At 41.4% G+C, this 14,998-nt stretch overlaps 1 protein-coding gene across 4 annotated transcripts in view; it reads left to right on the forward strand.

The window, feature by feature from the left end:
* The window catches only part of nol4lb (nucleolar protein 4-like b), a 94,996-nt gene that overhangs the window by 37,535 nt on the left and 42,463 nt on the right, over positions 1–14,998 (forward strand). For 2 of the 4 annotated variants that reach the window (XM_020052034.2, XM_010875727.4), the window contains exon 4: positions 1,779–1,888. In XM_020052034.2, the coding sequence (XP_019907593.1) occupies positions 1,779–1,888 (110 nt within the window). Of the gene's footprint in view, positions 1–1,778; positions 1,889–5,531; positions 5,683–6,622; positions 6,723–14,998 lie in introns of those variants that run through there. The other 2 variants (XM_020052035.2, XM_020052036.2) reach the window with 2 other exon arrangements.

The following is a 14,998-nucleotide window of genomic DNA, read 5'->3' on the forward strand; positions in this document are numbered from 1 at the left end:
GCCCTGCTATTTCATGCATACCAAATGATTAGTACTCTGACCCAGACCCATCGTCCGTGTTCATCTCCATCCAATAAACACTCAGCGCAGTGAGAGAAGAGCTCCCAGGCCAGGTCTGTCTGTCCAAGTGCTTTAATCAGAGCTGATGGCTAACACTGAGGTAGCACTGGGTATCGTTCAAACAGAGCTGCTAATTGGCATCCTGCCCCATGGGGTTCCTCCCCTTCCCACCCCCCCCAACTCCCCCCCCCCCCACATCTCTCCAGACCCTCCGAACTGACACCCCATTCTCTTCGTCTAAGCCACTGATATGAAAGTTCAGCGTTGAATTATTGAATGAATGACTGTAAGACCGGGATACATCAGGCAGTGTTTTGAATCAGGTCTTTCGTCCTTGGTCTCTTTGACCTTCATCATGCAGTAGGTTATGAATTAGGAACAGGTGCACAGAATTAGGACCCATATTCTAAAAGCACTCATCATGTAAGTTCATTTCTACGAACAGTTCTGCAAGTCAGGTCATAGTGAATTAGATTATATGGGCAGGTTGGGCCTGATCCTAGATCAGCACATCTACCCTAAGACACTTGGAGCTTACGGGCCTAAGTTCCTGGTCCTGTGCTGATATCTGAACTCCATTTGTCAGTGGCATGTCTCATCATGTCATTATCGTCTGACCTACTAAAATACAATCTTCTGGGCCCTGAAGGCGGAATACGAGACAGGCCATCAATACATCCAGAGTACATAGACAGGAGCAGCGTCATTGATTACTGATTGACTGTGTGTGTACTGTCTCACTGGGTGATAGGTTGTTTGATGGCTCTGATTGATTTGAGTCGATATGATCTCTGGAAAGGAAAATTCTGTAAGACGTGATAAGATGGACAACTGCTTAAGCTAGAGGGATGTCAGAGAGGATGTAAACTAATTCAGTTTTTAAAGGTCTTGCAATTTTGTTGAATTCTGTGTCATACAGTATATTTTAATAATCCTTTATACTATCTGCTGGTATACGGTTTATAGCTGTAGGTAAAAATGCTCTCACACATTTTAATGTTGGAAATTGACTGAGTGGTTTAATGCATCTGTTAAATGTTAATCCATGGTGATGAACTGACTATTTTATGTGTTCTCTTTCTCCATATGGTTTACCGTGGAATAGTAATGCAATCTATATACATATTCAGGAAGAGGTGATTCTGGTCAAAGAAGCTGTGTCTGCATGCTTATAGCAGCTGCTGGGGTCAGTAATGCTCTCTATAGAAGACATCCACCCCCATCTCCCTCTGTTTAGACACACACACACACACACACACCACATTACTTCCAGAGCAGAGAGCAGACTGCTGCTTAAGTGCTGCACAACCAGGCGCCAATGCAGGAAAACAACTGTCCTGGGGAATTTTAATGACTGTTGTTTTTATGCATGTTTTGTATGCAAGCTTTTATAATGAGGTCCAAGGACATATGAGAGGGACATGTGACAAAGGCTTGAGGGAAGGCCCCAGTGCAGCCTGTAGTTGTCCACTCCCACGTTACATGGCCCTCTAGTGCCCACTCAGAGCACTGCCGCCCAGGGGACTTCATTGGCTCGTAGAGTGCAGATACCTGGGTCGTGTTCATTAAAGCACGACATGTAAGATGTTTTACTAAAAAAAATTCTGGTTGTAAAAGGGTATTTCCTTGCTCAATCTGTTTGGTGTCTAATAAACATGACATGAGGTAATGGGAGACTGAGGGTAATAGTATTTTGTGTGTGTGTTTAATTTTCACAGAGAATGACAAACCGACATCACTGGTGCCAGATCTTATTGACTACAACATGCCGCTGACCACCACCTATCTGAAGCAGATGAAACTTCAGTGCATGAGTACGAATGAGCAGGTAAGGGCCTGTACATGGTGTTGTTCAGAATAAGCAAGGGTTGGAAGGAAGTAGCCATCTTCATTGTCCTTTCTTTAAGGCTCTCTGTGTGCCACACACACACACAGTACCCCCCATTTCACAACAGCCCCCTAGCTTCAATCATCCATGCCAGGTTGACACAGGATCATTCACGGCTGCCAGTCAAGAGCACATAGGAAAAGGTGTGTGTGTGCGTGCAATGTTGTATGAGTGTGTGGTCCAATGAAAGTGTGTTCATGAATATTAAAGTGTGTAAGTGTGTGTGTGGGTGTGTGGGTGGGTGAGTGTGTGCCTGCCAGCTTGCCTGGTATGATAACCAAGGAGAGAATGAGGTTTAGCTCATTCCAATTACCCAAGCCTCTAAGCGGCAGTCTAATTAACTGAGGTGTGAGAAAAGCAGAGGAGTGCCAATTTGCAGAGGAATGCCAATATGTCCTGTCGGCTAGACACTGCTGGTCGGCTTACACGTGAACAGAAGTAGCAGTGGAGAAACCTCAAACTGGTTTTATTATGTACCGACTCATTTCTTGTCCGTGAGTTAGCTTACTCTCATCTTTGGTCCAATGATAAGTTTAATAAATAGCAAGATTTCTAACTTAGATTCTCATTTTTTAATTCATTTAGGATAATACTTTAAGAATCATTAGATTGAGTCTTGTCATTATCTGTCACATGACAACAGGTTTGTTTCACTTGTGCATTGACTGCAAGATCCTCATCCGCTCAAACAAAAATCCAACTAAACATCCCCTGATGGATTGAAAGGCACAGTTTTGAGCGCATAAGTGTTTGAGATTCAGAGCAAGGCTCATCTGAGACAGGAAAGGAGGAACAATTACTCATCTTTTGAAGGAAAGAAAGGGAGCCATGGGCTGCGAAGACTTTGATTGGGTGGGGTGGGTGAGAGAGGAGGACGCTAGCGTGTCAGAGGGCACCGAGGAGGGCAGTCATTGAAAGATCTCTCTGTGAACAAGGTCAAGGGCTTTTGTGTGTGTCTGTGTGTGTTCTTTTTATTAGGTCCTTGCAAAGCATCGGGTCGTGCAGGATGAGAGAGAGAAAAGAGAGCAAAGGGAAAGAAAAGAGAAAGAGAAGGTGGAGGACGGAGGGGGGTGTCGAGCCCATAAGGACACACGTGTCCACCCCAATTCAATAAAGGAGGAAATTACCAAGCATCCTTCCTGCAGGCTGAGTGGTGGCTCTGTCTGTGTCTCTGCCTGCACCAGGGGGGAGGGGTGACAGGGGGGGGTGACAATGGGGAGAATTAAAGAGGGATGGTTCATTATCGTTTATGGGCCCTTTTGCCATTTATTCCAGCTCCTCCTGAGAAAACTAATTTGGTTTTTGGGGTGGGGGCTGGCATTGGGGACGGACAGTGAGGTGGGCTAGCTACACTATAATTACTAGAGGGCTATGGGAAGACAGCAGATAAATTACTAGTTAAAGGAACAACTAGTTCATAAAAAAAAAGGTGCAAAACTCCAGTCCATGATCATAATGTTCAGTTAAAAAGCAGTCAATTTATATAAGACCTCACAAAGAGATGTGGCATAGTTAGCTTATTGTAGACCACGTGTCAAACTGGTTCCGTGGAGGGCCGAGTGTCTGCAGGTTTTCACTCTCACCTTGTACTTGATTGATTAATTGGGTCACTAATTGGTTAGTTTCTACCCTCACCTGGTTGTTTAAGCCTGAACTGGGAACTCATTTATAGAAAAAAACAAAAACCTGCAGACACTAGGCCCTCCGTGGAACTGTTTGGACACCCCTGTACTGGATTTTGACAGACTCACATAGACATAATATAGATCTTGTTTTACTGAAAAATATGGGTGTTATTGTGGGAGAAGACAACTTAAAACCAATGTATTGTTTAGGTCAATATAACAGTACGGATTGGACTTTCTGTCAGAACTAGTTGCCATTGTGGGGTTGTACTGCTCAAATATATTGGTATGAAGGGACTACACTTATCAGTATTTCACACGCTATGTGATATGTTTAACTGGTTTACATGTAACACAAGCACATTGGATCCAGAAAACCTCTCTCACTTTTAATGATGAAATGGTTTCTGAGTAGAAATACTTACACTTTCCATGATTGGACTGTAGGTGGCAGAAGTTCCTCGTAAATCGCTCTCAGAGGGCGTCAATCCAATTTATTGGCACACAAAGCTGAATCTCTTTAAATTGTGAATATCATGTAATATACATATTTTTTAAAATTCAAAAAAAAAAAATCTTAAGAATGAAAGAAGACTAATGTAGTAGTTTTTGTTGTTGTTGAAAGGCCATGTTTGTTTATAGGGTTACTGTAGCCTATTGGTTGTTTGTGGGTTTATTGTAGCCGTTTGGTTGTTTGTGGGTTTACTGTAGCCTATTAGTTGTTTGTAGGTTGACTGTAGCCTATTGGTTGTTTATGGGTTTACTGTAGCCTATTGGTTGTTTGTGGGTTTACTGTTGACAACTGATACTTTGTGCATCACTCACTTGACCACATTTCTTTTTACTGATATGGTATCAATAACATATTAAATCAATTAGACTTTATTACAATATAATATGTATTATAATCCTATATCAGTATTATATTTTATTTTTAAGTCAGGGATAGGCTCACACCTTGGGATCCTAAAGAATGTATAAGGACCAATCACACCTGCCTGTAAACAATGACCGGAAACTAATAGCCTATATTTTCAATATTCTTAGCGAATATTTAGTACTCTGTGTAAGTAATCGTCACTTTCTGTTTTATTGAAATAAAGCTAGCCAACTATGCCAAGCCTCATTGCCACACATCTAAATATTGTAGATACTCTTGAATAGCCCGCATCCAAACATAATCGTCATCAATGAAAACGGCCTTATATATAATTCGACGTGTTGTTGAGATTATGACCTTATGCGTTGCTAGTTATCCAACTGAAACAAATTATGATGATTTTGTCATTTGACCCAGCAACCGGCGTTCCATATTTGTTGGTTTGTCTATTACAGGGCGCCAGTGCATATGGGTCTGTCAAGCATATGCAATTATTTAATGTAAGTTTACTGCGAGAGCAGTCCGAATCTTGTGCCGATAATGAAAGGTAATATCCCAAAAACAAAACAAAAAGTTTAAAAAATAAAAACTTTCTTTCCTGTCTCGCTTACTAGCTGCAATCAGATTTAGTTATAGTTAAATCTCAGTCTTGATGGTGTTTCTGCAACTAAGATACACTAGCATCGTCCTCTTTAAGCAGTGTTTGTTAACTCAGAAAATAGTATATACCCTTATTTTATTTACTACTATTTTCATAGTAAATAGTTGATTCAGCTAGATTTTTATTTTACTTTCCTTTCAATAAAAACGTGACAGTGAAAAGACAATGTAAATCAGGCTGGAATTTTGTAGAAAAAGAAACAAAGCAATTTACGGTAGGCCCACTCCATAGTGGGTATTAACAAAGGGGAGGGGTAAGAGGAAAGGCAAGATAGAGGGACTGTGGTAAATGCTTTCTAAAGCCGCCAATGACAATTTAAATGGATTTAGTGAACCCACGGTACAGCACTGTACAGTCCCTCTTTTGCACGAGGTGTGACGTCGGTTACGGCTGCCCCGCCTCCATCTTTGGGGCTGGTTGCCAGTGTATGTCTTGGAAGGTCCCGTACTCGCTCCTATTACAGGACATTGTCTTTAAAAATTAAAAGAGAATACACAAACCGGCAAGGGAGAGGCCATTCAAGAGGGGTTTGACATTCATACTTACAAATTCATAATTAGAAGTGGAGGTAAGCATTTATTTAACATGTTACGGTTGTGTTGTTATTTGGTACTGCTCAGTTGTGCGCTAAGCTATTTTCACCAGCTGTGGGAAATATTGTTGTGGCATTTACACCTCGAGTTTTCTGGCTATTCAAGCATACAGACAAATATGTTATATCAATTAATTGCTGATAATAAAAAAAATCGAAAATGTACGTTTGCATTTCGATATAAGCCAGGCTGTATTTTGCATCGATGCATTTATTATAGTGTATTGTAGAAGTGAACCTTCTATTCGATCATCTCTCAACTTAATATTTTATAGTATTTAAAGTACCATTTCAATATTATATAAATGTCAAACATGTATTCTAAAGAGGCACTTAAGCTGATCGAAGTCTGACATCGCACATTAATGTGTTCATAGCAATTCCTAGTTTCCAATTAAACAGTATGCTATAAATAATTGAATTAACTTAATAGGGCTTAATATTTCGATTGTTATCAGTATTTTTGGGGAAAAAAATAGATGTAGGCAAAGCAGCAACCGTATACTGTTTAAGTGCATCAACGCTGCCCGTATGTCACATTGTTCTTCTATTCTTGTGGGATGCAGAATGACCAAGCACAGTGCGAACAACAGCCCCCCCCCCCCCCCCCCCCCAGAGTGGCGCGTGCGGCGTGCTCTGCATTAATGCCCCTTTATAATAATACTGACTGAATAGCAATTTGCTTTGTGTTTTATGTCTTAGTTCACTGGTTCCCTGTGCTCAGTAACGCACTTGCCTTGCGAAAATACATCGTAGCTTTTGTAATTTAGCGCTTAGGTTTGTAATAAAATAGCAATCATATTAGAATGGCCCTAGAGAACTTCTTTTTGAGGTTCAATATTACTATGGTAACACTTGCCCGGGACGGGTTCCCCTGTTGGTTAGCCATTTACCAACGATTACCAACTTTAAGAAAGGATTAACATTTTAGCTAGTTTAGGTCAATAGCTTCCGTTCGCTATTACAAATATATCTCTATCGACGTTATTCAGAGTAGCAGACCCACGGTATTTACGGTAAGTGAAAAAAAATAGTATGAGGCTTTCACTAGCGTTAGCTTGACAATATTGTACATGATAGTTAGCTATACTTAGTTTGAGCCGCTACATTGGCTAGCGTACGTTTGCATCTCAGACATGTCTGGAGCGCACCACACATATTTGCTGGAAAGCTAAATGGATAGTTACTAGCCATTTTAAAGATTACAACTCAATATCAGTAATAAAACAGCATGAACAGCATTGTTGTGTAATGCCAGACAGTAAATTTACTGTATCTTGAATTAAACCCACACCTTTAAGGACTTCCGACGTTTTAATTGTTTTGTTGTGTTAAGGCTGTACTGTTATGATAACACCCAGACATTCTTGAGCACATTGTTTTTGACTCTCATCCCCATGCCAAATCGAACATTTAAACATTCACCTATTAAGTAACCATCTAGTCAAAGGTGACAAAATGTGCTTACCAATTTTAACATCAATCGTTGATAAGCCAAGTTACAAACTAAGACTACTGACTATTAGGCTGCTAGTTGTTGCTGTGCTGTCAAATAATATTCACAAGTAAATGACTGCAGTAACATCAGTACCTACTGCATTCTCAATCAGAACCATGGCAACAGGGTATTTTCTGCTTTCACATCTTTTTTTTTTTCTATGGATGCAGTCGGCAGAAAACATTTGAAGAAAGACAACATAACCTTGCTGGCTAACTCCTAAAAGGACTTGCAACTGGTTTTAAGGGAACAATGGGTCAGTGGCTTTTGAAGTGGCATATTTATTATCCTCACAAGGATAAAGCCTTGCCAAAAAAAATAACCAAAACTTTCTGAATCAGTCAAGCTCCAGATCTGTGACAGTTGGTGCCCTGTTCTCCCCTCCTCAGCCGCTCAAAAATGTTGCTTCATTTTATTCGTCCCGTGTATGTGTTTTGAGCCACCATGAGGAAGCCTGTATGAAAAATATATGTTCATTTTTTCGGAGGGGGGGGGGGGTGGTGATGATGAGTAATGTTGATTTCGGCCATGTTTGTACACCTGGCTGACTGTGGAGGATAGCACTGTGTTTCGGTACCACATCCTAGGCCCCAGTAGTGTCCTGATTCATCCCTGTCGGTGTCCTCTCAGGGCAGGCAGTGAGCGTGTGCACTTCTCCAGGGGGAGATGGGAGGTCACAGTGGATCTGATCCCAGGCTCCCACTTGCCCCTGGCTCCCCACAGCTGCTGTCTCTGTGCTCGACCGGTGCTGCCTGCCCTACTCTGTGGGATGTGTGTAAGGCTCAGCCAGAGGAACAGTTTGCTCCCCCTGGACCGTTCCCATGACGCTGCCGACGTGTGGCTCTGACTCCCCGTTACTTACCATTACGAAACTTTAATGTGCACCGCGCTCCGTTTGGTTGGGATTTAGGCCACATCCATGGTGTAGTAGGATCTAGCCTGGCCTAACCACTCACAAGCACACTGCTCTTTTGACCTGGAGTGACATAATCCTGCCTCTTTTTGGATTGGTTCCCGGGGGGCGAAGGGGTTAAGCGTCATACTTGTGGTAGATTTGTGCTACTCGTAATCCTGCCCATTCGATCTTTGGTTTATGCACAGAATCTGCCCGTCAGAGATTATTGAAAGCGCCAGGCTAACCTTTCTCCCCTTCTTTCCCAAATTACTAAGCTGCTATTGCTCCCTGTCTGACTCCTGGAAGTGTAGTGAGAAAGGCGAGGTCTGTTATCCGGACAGAGATTACCATGGTCACTGTTCAGATTTCAGACATCAGTTTACACACTTAAAGAAAAAATATCGAAGTATATTCCCAATCCCTGTTTCCATAATAACCAGAAAAGGAAGCAGGCGAGCCTGGTTCAGCCGGCCCGCAATTAAAAGTGATAAATGTTGTTTTCCTTACTGAATTCAAACCCGGGTCTCCCACATGAGTGACTGTGTCTTTAAGCACTACACCACAGTGGTATACGTTCGCTCAGTGTCGGTATAGCATCTTGACATTAGATCATTTTGTCACACATTAAAATCACGTTTTTAACAAGTTTTAATATTATGCTAGACACCATTAATCATTGTGTTAAACTGACTAATGTTTCTTATTAAGTTTACCTCCACCACAAATAGCATCTATGAAATGTATGGCTTTTGCCACTGGCCATTTTAACAGCTTATTAGCCAGTAATAGGCTTACTAGTGTCCAACTTGCTACTTGGAATAGATATAAGAATTGAGCAATTTCTAGCGAGACTGAATATGAACTTAACACAGCCAATGCTATTTCATGGCACAAAAACATTGATACAATAACTTTCACCAGAAATCCACCAGAAATACTTGCAATATAACCGTGAAGAGTTTTATTTTAGGCTTACTATTACGCAGCTTCTGAAGGTTGTAGTCGGCAACGTTTTTGTCTGTCCGGAACAAATCCTAATCCATAATTTGACGAGATTCAAACACGGGACCTATTGACCTGCATCTCCAACCACAACGCTATTTAAGAACAGTCAGTCAGTCACTCAGTCAGTAAGAGACATTCGCTCTTTTTGGCCGGCTCCGCTTACGTGGTCCGGCAATAACTGAGTTAAGCTGGACAAATGTAAGTACTTTGTAATCTATAGGCAAGACTACAAATGCAAGGATTGACCGTCCATGACATCAAAATTATACAGTTAACCAGGTTTTGAGGCTATTCTGTGTGTTTTTTGTTAAATTGTACTTTGTTTATAAACATTTGTACAAAATCCTGTTTTGTGTCTGATGGGGTTTGATAGTAGATTTGAGCTTTTGAGGCATTTATAATATATTCTTTAAAAACTGATACATTTAAGTAATTCTGAATTCCAAAATGGCAATTGCTCTTTATTCAAATGTGTTGACCTTTATTTTAAATGGTCAGCACTACAGTCTATAGGCCTAGCCTATGAATTCTGTAAAAAAAAAATCTCTGGTCAGGTGGAAGTATTGTCCCCTAAGTAATGCTCTAGAGCAGATAGTAGCGTAGAGTTGAGATTGAGGAGTACTTGTCAAAGTTTATTTTGTAGATTAGCAGGGGCTCCATTAACTTTCATAAGTCTGCTGTGTTTTAATAGATTCAATCATACAGGCATTTAAAAGATCAATTCAGTGCTCTAGATGCAGGAAAATAGGCCTATTGGTCAGATTGTGCTTTATTACTTATTTCACTCATTTACATTATTCATTGTAACCCAAACTGTACAAATAATATAACTCTGTTTTGAACAAACCAGTTTGAAAATGACCACACAACACATTATCAACATAAGTTGTGCTCTTAACATATCATCTTTTCTTTTTTGCTCTCTGTTTTCTCCTTCTGATCGCATATCAGAATAATTTGTTTTATTATTGTTTTGATAATAAATTAAATCATCATAATAATAGAAATATAGCCTATACTTCAGTCTATAACACAACAAAATGTGGAGAAAGTAAAGGGGGTCGGAATAATTTCCAAAGACATTGTAGTTGATAAAAATATGATAGTAATGCTTCACCCATACATTTTTATGTCCACTAACAATCAGCACTTCATAATTTACCCATGGACCAAAATTGGATTCTGAAGTAAATTTTTAGATCTTGTTTGGCAAACTTCTGCCACACACACCATCCTGCACTGCCATTGAAATGAGGTGTGTGGTTTTGAGGATGGTTAGACATTTTGGATAATTGCAGCAATTCCACTTCAGTATTTAATTTTCATTTGTTCAGCAGAAACGCATAACCGGTGGTCTGTCACTGCTTCGCACTACAGCTGTGTCATTGCGGTCAGGTGTTTGAATCCTGGTCAAGGCATACAGATTAGAGGATGACACAGGAGTGAATTTCCATTACCGTCATGTTTGTTTCCGTAAAGAGATTTCCTGTACTGTCCCAATTCCTTAGTAGTTATATAACTTCCAAACTTCCCTGTCCTGTCCCATTAAAAATCACTCCCGTCCTGTTGTCATTTCCATTTCCAAAAAACGTGTCCATGTATTAGAGGTGTGAACATAAACAGTGAGATCGCTGTATCTAAATGAAGTATTTTTTTCTGTAAATCATAGTAATTGTTTTTACAAAACTACAATTAACAGGTAACAATCATTACAAAAAGTTGCAAATACGTTGCTAATTCAGGTGGGCTGTAGGAAAAAAGAAAAACTGTAGCCTACTTTAGCTGCAGCAGAGTATGAGTTAGTACACTGTGAAACTGATTAGCGTAATCAGAGACAGCAGCCAGTCCTGGCCTGGTAAATTAACGTATTGCTTATTATTTATCATTGCTCAGTGACACTGTAGCTGTCAGTACTGCATCAAACTGAGAGAGGATTAAGCTAGCAAGCTAATGCTAAGGCCACTTGAGAATGAGAATACAAGTCTTAACTGGGTTTTCAAATCTCCAACTCCATTGTGAGTAGGCCTGTTAGCTGAATGGCAAGCCTACCTGTTTGGTGCTGTAGCATCTCATATTAACTTTTTGTTAACTCAGTCTGGTTTATTCTAAATAGCCATTTTTAAATCAGTTGTTGTCACAAAGTGCTTTTAAAGAAAGTTATTTGTTTGTGAATTGTACTTAATTAATTTGGGGGAGGAGATGTGTGTTTTGTCAGTGCAAACCTACTTATAGAGTTTGTGCTTATCTGTGTTGTAGAGGCTGTCTTACATTCAGTATACCGTATCTTAACAAAGGAGATCACAGTGCTCCTATCGCTCTACTGAATTTGTTCATTTGTCTGTTTGAGAAGGCAAAGCTATGTATATCTTTGTCTGTCACTCTGAGAACTGCATCTGAATTCACTAGATCAGTTTTTGTCAGCATCAGGTAGCCTAAAGCCAACTGGCTTCTCTGAGGCACTGCTGAAACCTTGGTGTGGGGTCTGTCAGCTAGTCAGAGGGCGCTCATCAAGAGAGCCTGGCAACGTGTTTTGTTGCTTTCGTTTCAACCTGACCACTGACAGAATGACTCTATATGGGGCTGTATACTCAGTATTTATCTATTCAGTTGGGGTGATTGGAAAGACTTATTGTTCTATATGTCCTTTTTGTCACGGATGCTTAGCACCATATTAAAATACTTTTCGCTGTTTTTTAAAAATGGTATTCCATTTTATTCCATTCAGATATTTTATTCCATTAAAGATCTGCAAGTCAGGTACCAAATTTGCTTTTGTATTAGTGACACAGTGCTTCGAGCTAGCTAGAGCCACCCTGACCAAACACAAGGTTACATGTTGTGTTTGTTCTGATTCTGGAATTAGACACAGTCACATTCTCTGCGAAGGAGTTGATTTGTCGTTGGCATTGCATTAAATGTACACCAGAGTCGAATGTATGGGAGAACAAGGCCTAAAGGAGCTCTGAAGGAAGATGACAAGCAGCCACCAGCAGCCATGTGGACCTCCTGCTCTAGAGAAGAGAGGAGATGGACAACCAACCCACTCCTCTGCAGAATACTGATCTCTTTGGATTTGGATATCAGCTGGTACACTATCATATCCAGTAATGTAGTCTATTTGATGGAAACATCATAGTTACCTGTGACTTACCTGTCTTGAATAGGTTGAGATACTCATTGTAGCAAGCACATGTAAATGTGTTTAGTTAATGCGTAATGTCTTTGTCTTGTAATGGCACTTGATAGACTTCATGTAGGCCTAACCACAGACACAGTTGATTGGTTCCCTGGCTCCACCCTGCCCCTTTTCTATTTAGTGTCAGGGCCTCAGCACCATATAACCAATGTAATCAAATAGGCTCAGAGGGGCATGACATATGGATTTGCTTTCCTCCTGGTCACCTTGTTTCTTGTTCCTCAATGTGCTTCATGTTCCCCTGTCTGTGTGTGTTTGTTGGGAGCTACAGTCTACAGCCTTGTGGTCAAAAATAATGGGACACTGCCGGTGACAATGGTTGATTCTGAAACAGAAATCCCTGTAGTCGGTCACCTTTTTTAACCCATGTCACACGCCACTGGATGGAGTAACATGCAGCGGTGGTGTAATTGACTGCAGAGATATGGTTTCAGCAGTCCCCCCCCCGCCCCCATTCCCAGCTCAGCCCAGCAGAGCATCCTCCTGAACTCAACGGCCACAGAAACAGCTTCCCACCAGGCTCCGTGGCTGATCAATGAAGGTCAGTTGGGAATCATTGATTATTGTCCGTCCCCTCTTCATAGTAATAGAATGCTTTTTATCTGCCCTTTGGTCGACGGGCCTGGTGGTTTAATATCTTGCAGCAGACATTGATATGATTCTGTCTGCGCGTCCTTCCAGCAGGCCGTCCATCACCTCATCCGCCAGTGCTCATCTACTTGTCAGATGTTGTCGTTTTTTTCAGTGTGTCGGCCTCCGGAATGGTTTCTGGAGCTGTAGGTGCCTACAAAAGGCTGCTGTCAGCGCAGTGAATGGGTTGCATTTTGGAGTGGGTGCATGTGTTTGCTTGTGTCAGTAGTGGTATTTTCCTCTCCTCGCGGCTGGTTTTCCATGCAATCAATACTCTGCAGTGGAGTCTGCACCATGTTAATCCTCCCTAGGCTGCCGTAGACTGGTGGGTGTGTGTATTCACATTGCTCCCTGGCCAACTAATGCCACACACTTAGAAATATCTTTACCTCGCTGTTCAGAAATGATTCTCTTCCAGCTGCTCCCCGAATGTCCTCATTGATTTTGAAGACAAAGGGGGGTTGAATGACATTGACTAGGACATTCATAACATCCACCTAGAGAGTTCCACTGCTTGAGTGGCACCTGTCATTAGCCTGTCCTGTTTTAGCTAACATTCTGTCCTTGGTTAGGAATAAAATTACTTTTATTGAATTCACGGCTGTTGACATCAATGTGTCTCCCTGCTCATTAGGAGACATTAGAGAGGAAAACAGCCCAATTTGTACGGAAGGCTGTTATGTCTGTCAGGCAAACTCACCACATGGCCCCAGGCCTCTGAAGTAGTCATCCCTGCATTTACTGGAACAGAAATGAAGACCATGACGGTTGGTTCAACAGGGATTTATCCTAATTGTTTCCATTGCCTAGAGTCTCACTCCTGGTTGTATGTTAGCCCTCGTCTTCACAAATCATGCTTTGTGGCTTCCTTTCTCAGAACCAGAATTGTCTTCATATCCAAGCCTAATGTTCCTGATCAGTTTCCATGGCAGCCAATAAACATGTTGTCCCTTCCTCCCTATTTATAGTGGAGAGAATGCAGGGCTGCTGAAATGCCAGCATCCATGTAGACAACATCCGTGTGATGGGAGAGGGGCAGGGAAAATGCCGGATAGGGAGGGGGCAGGTGGAAGAAAGCCAGTTGCATTGGAGACTGGAGGCTCTGTTACTTGCCCGCCCGCTGCACACTTTAAAACAAAGAGAACAATGGGGAGAGTAAAGAGCTGCATGGATATGAGAGCAGAGCAGACAAGGAAGGTCCGGTTGCTAACTGCATTAGCTTGAAATGTACTTTGTCAGTTCCGGCCTCTGTGGAAAAAGCACTCCAGATTGCACAAGGGGTCATTTTTTGTCCTCTGTTGGGCTGGACCTAATCGTCTTGGTGAATAAACTGAATTTAAAACCATGGGGAAATTATGTGCCTTGGATATTCTTATATTTTCTGTGAACAATGTTCATTAGGTTGTGACAGTAGATAAAGTGTGGCCTACACCTTCGGAACCACATCAGTCATTGAACTGACCGCATGTAGACTACGGTAATATATTCAATTAGGAGCTTAGCGAGATGCCATATTGAAGGTGTGTTTTCATAGAACTTGGCCTCCTCTGCTCCGCTGTGCTTGGAAAGACTTCAAGTCTGGTCCACTTGCCTGTTTGTGATATGGAAGAATGCACATGGACGCCTTTTTAGTTTTCTTCCAGCGTGTTAAAAATAGAAGTGCGCCCCCTCCCAATGGAGTTTTGTCTCCTGTACTTCAGCAGCATAGGTCCTGCATTGGAGTGGTGTCATTGTCAACAGGTTAATTTAGCTTGGGCCTTCAGTCAGTTGCCAAATGTAGCATTATATAAAATAAGTGGAAGAGCAGGGAGCCTTGTGACCAGCTGTAGCCTGAATGTAATTTCTTTGTGTTTCGTTCAACTCCAACTGCTTTATGACAACTGCGGAAAGTAAAATGGGCTTTGATTGATTGATCCAAATTGTGCCCGGAGACAAGTAGAATAGATATCCATCTCCACTATATATCCAGTCATTTACCAAACCGATAAACCGAGACACATTCACAAACAATGTGGATTATTAGACTCTGATCTTTAAACATAAAATGGGCTATTTGGTGTCTAAAAAA

The sequence above is a fragment of the Esox lucius genome, chromosome 12 (assembly GCF_011004845.1).
Source record: "Esox lucius isolate fEsoLuc1 chromosome 12, fEsoLuc1.pri, whole genome shotgun sequence".
Classification (NCBI taxonomy): domain Eukaryota; kingdom Metazoa; phylum Chordata; class Actinopteri; order Esociformes; family Esocidae; genus Esox; species Esox lucius.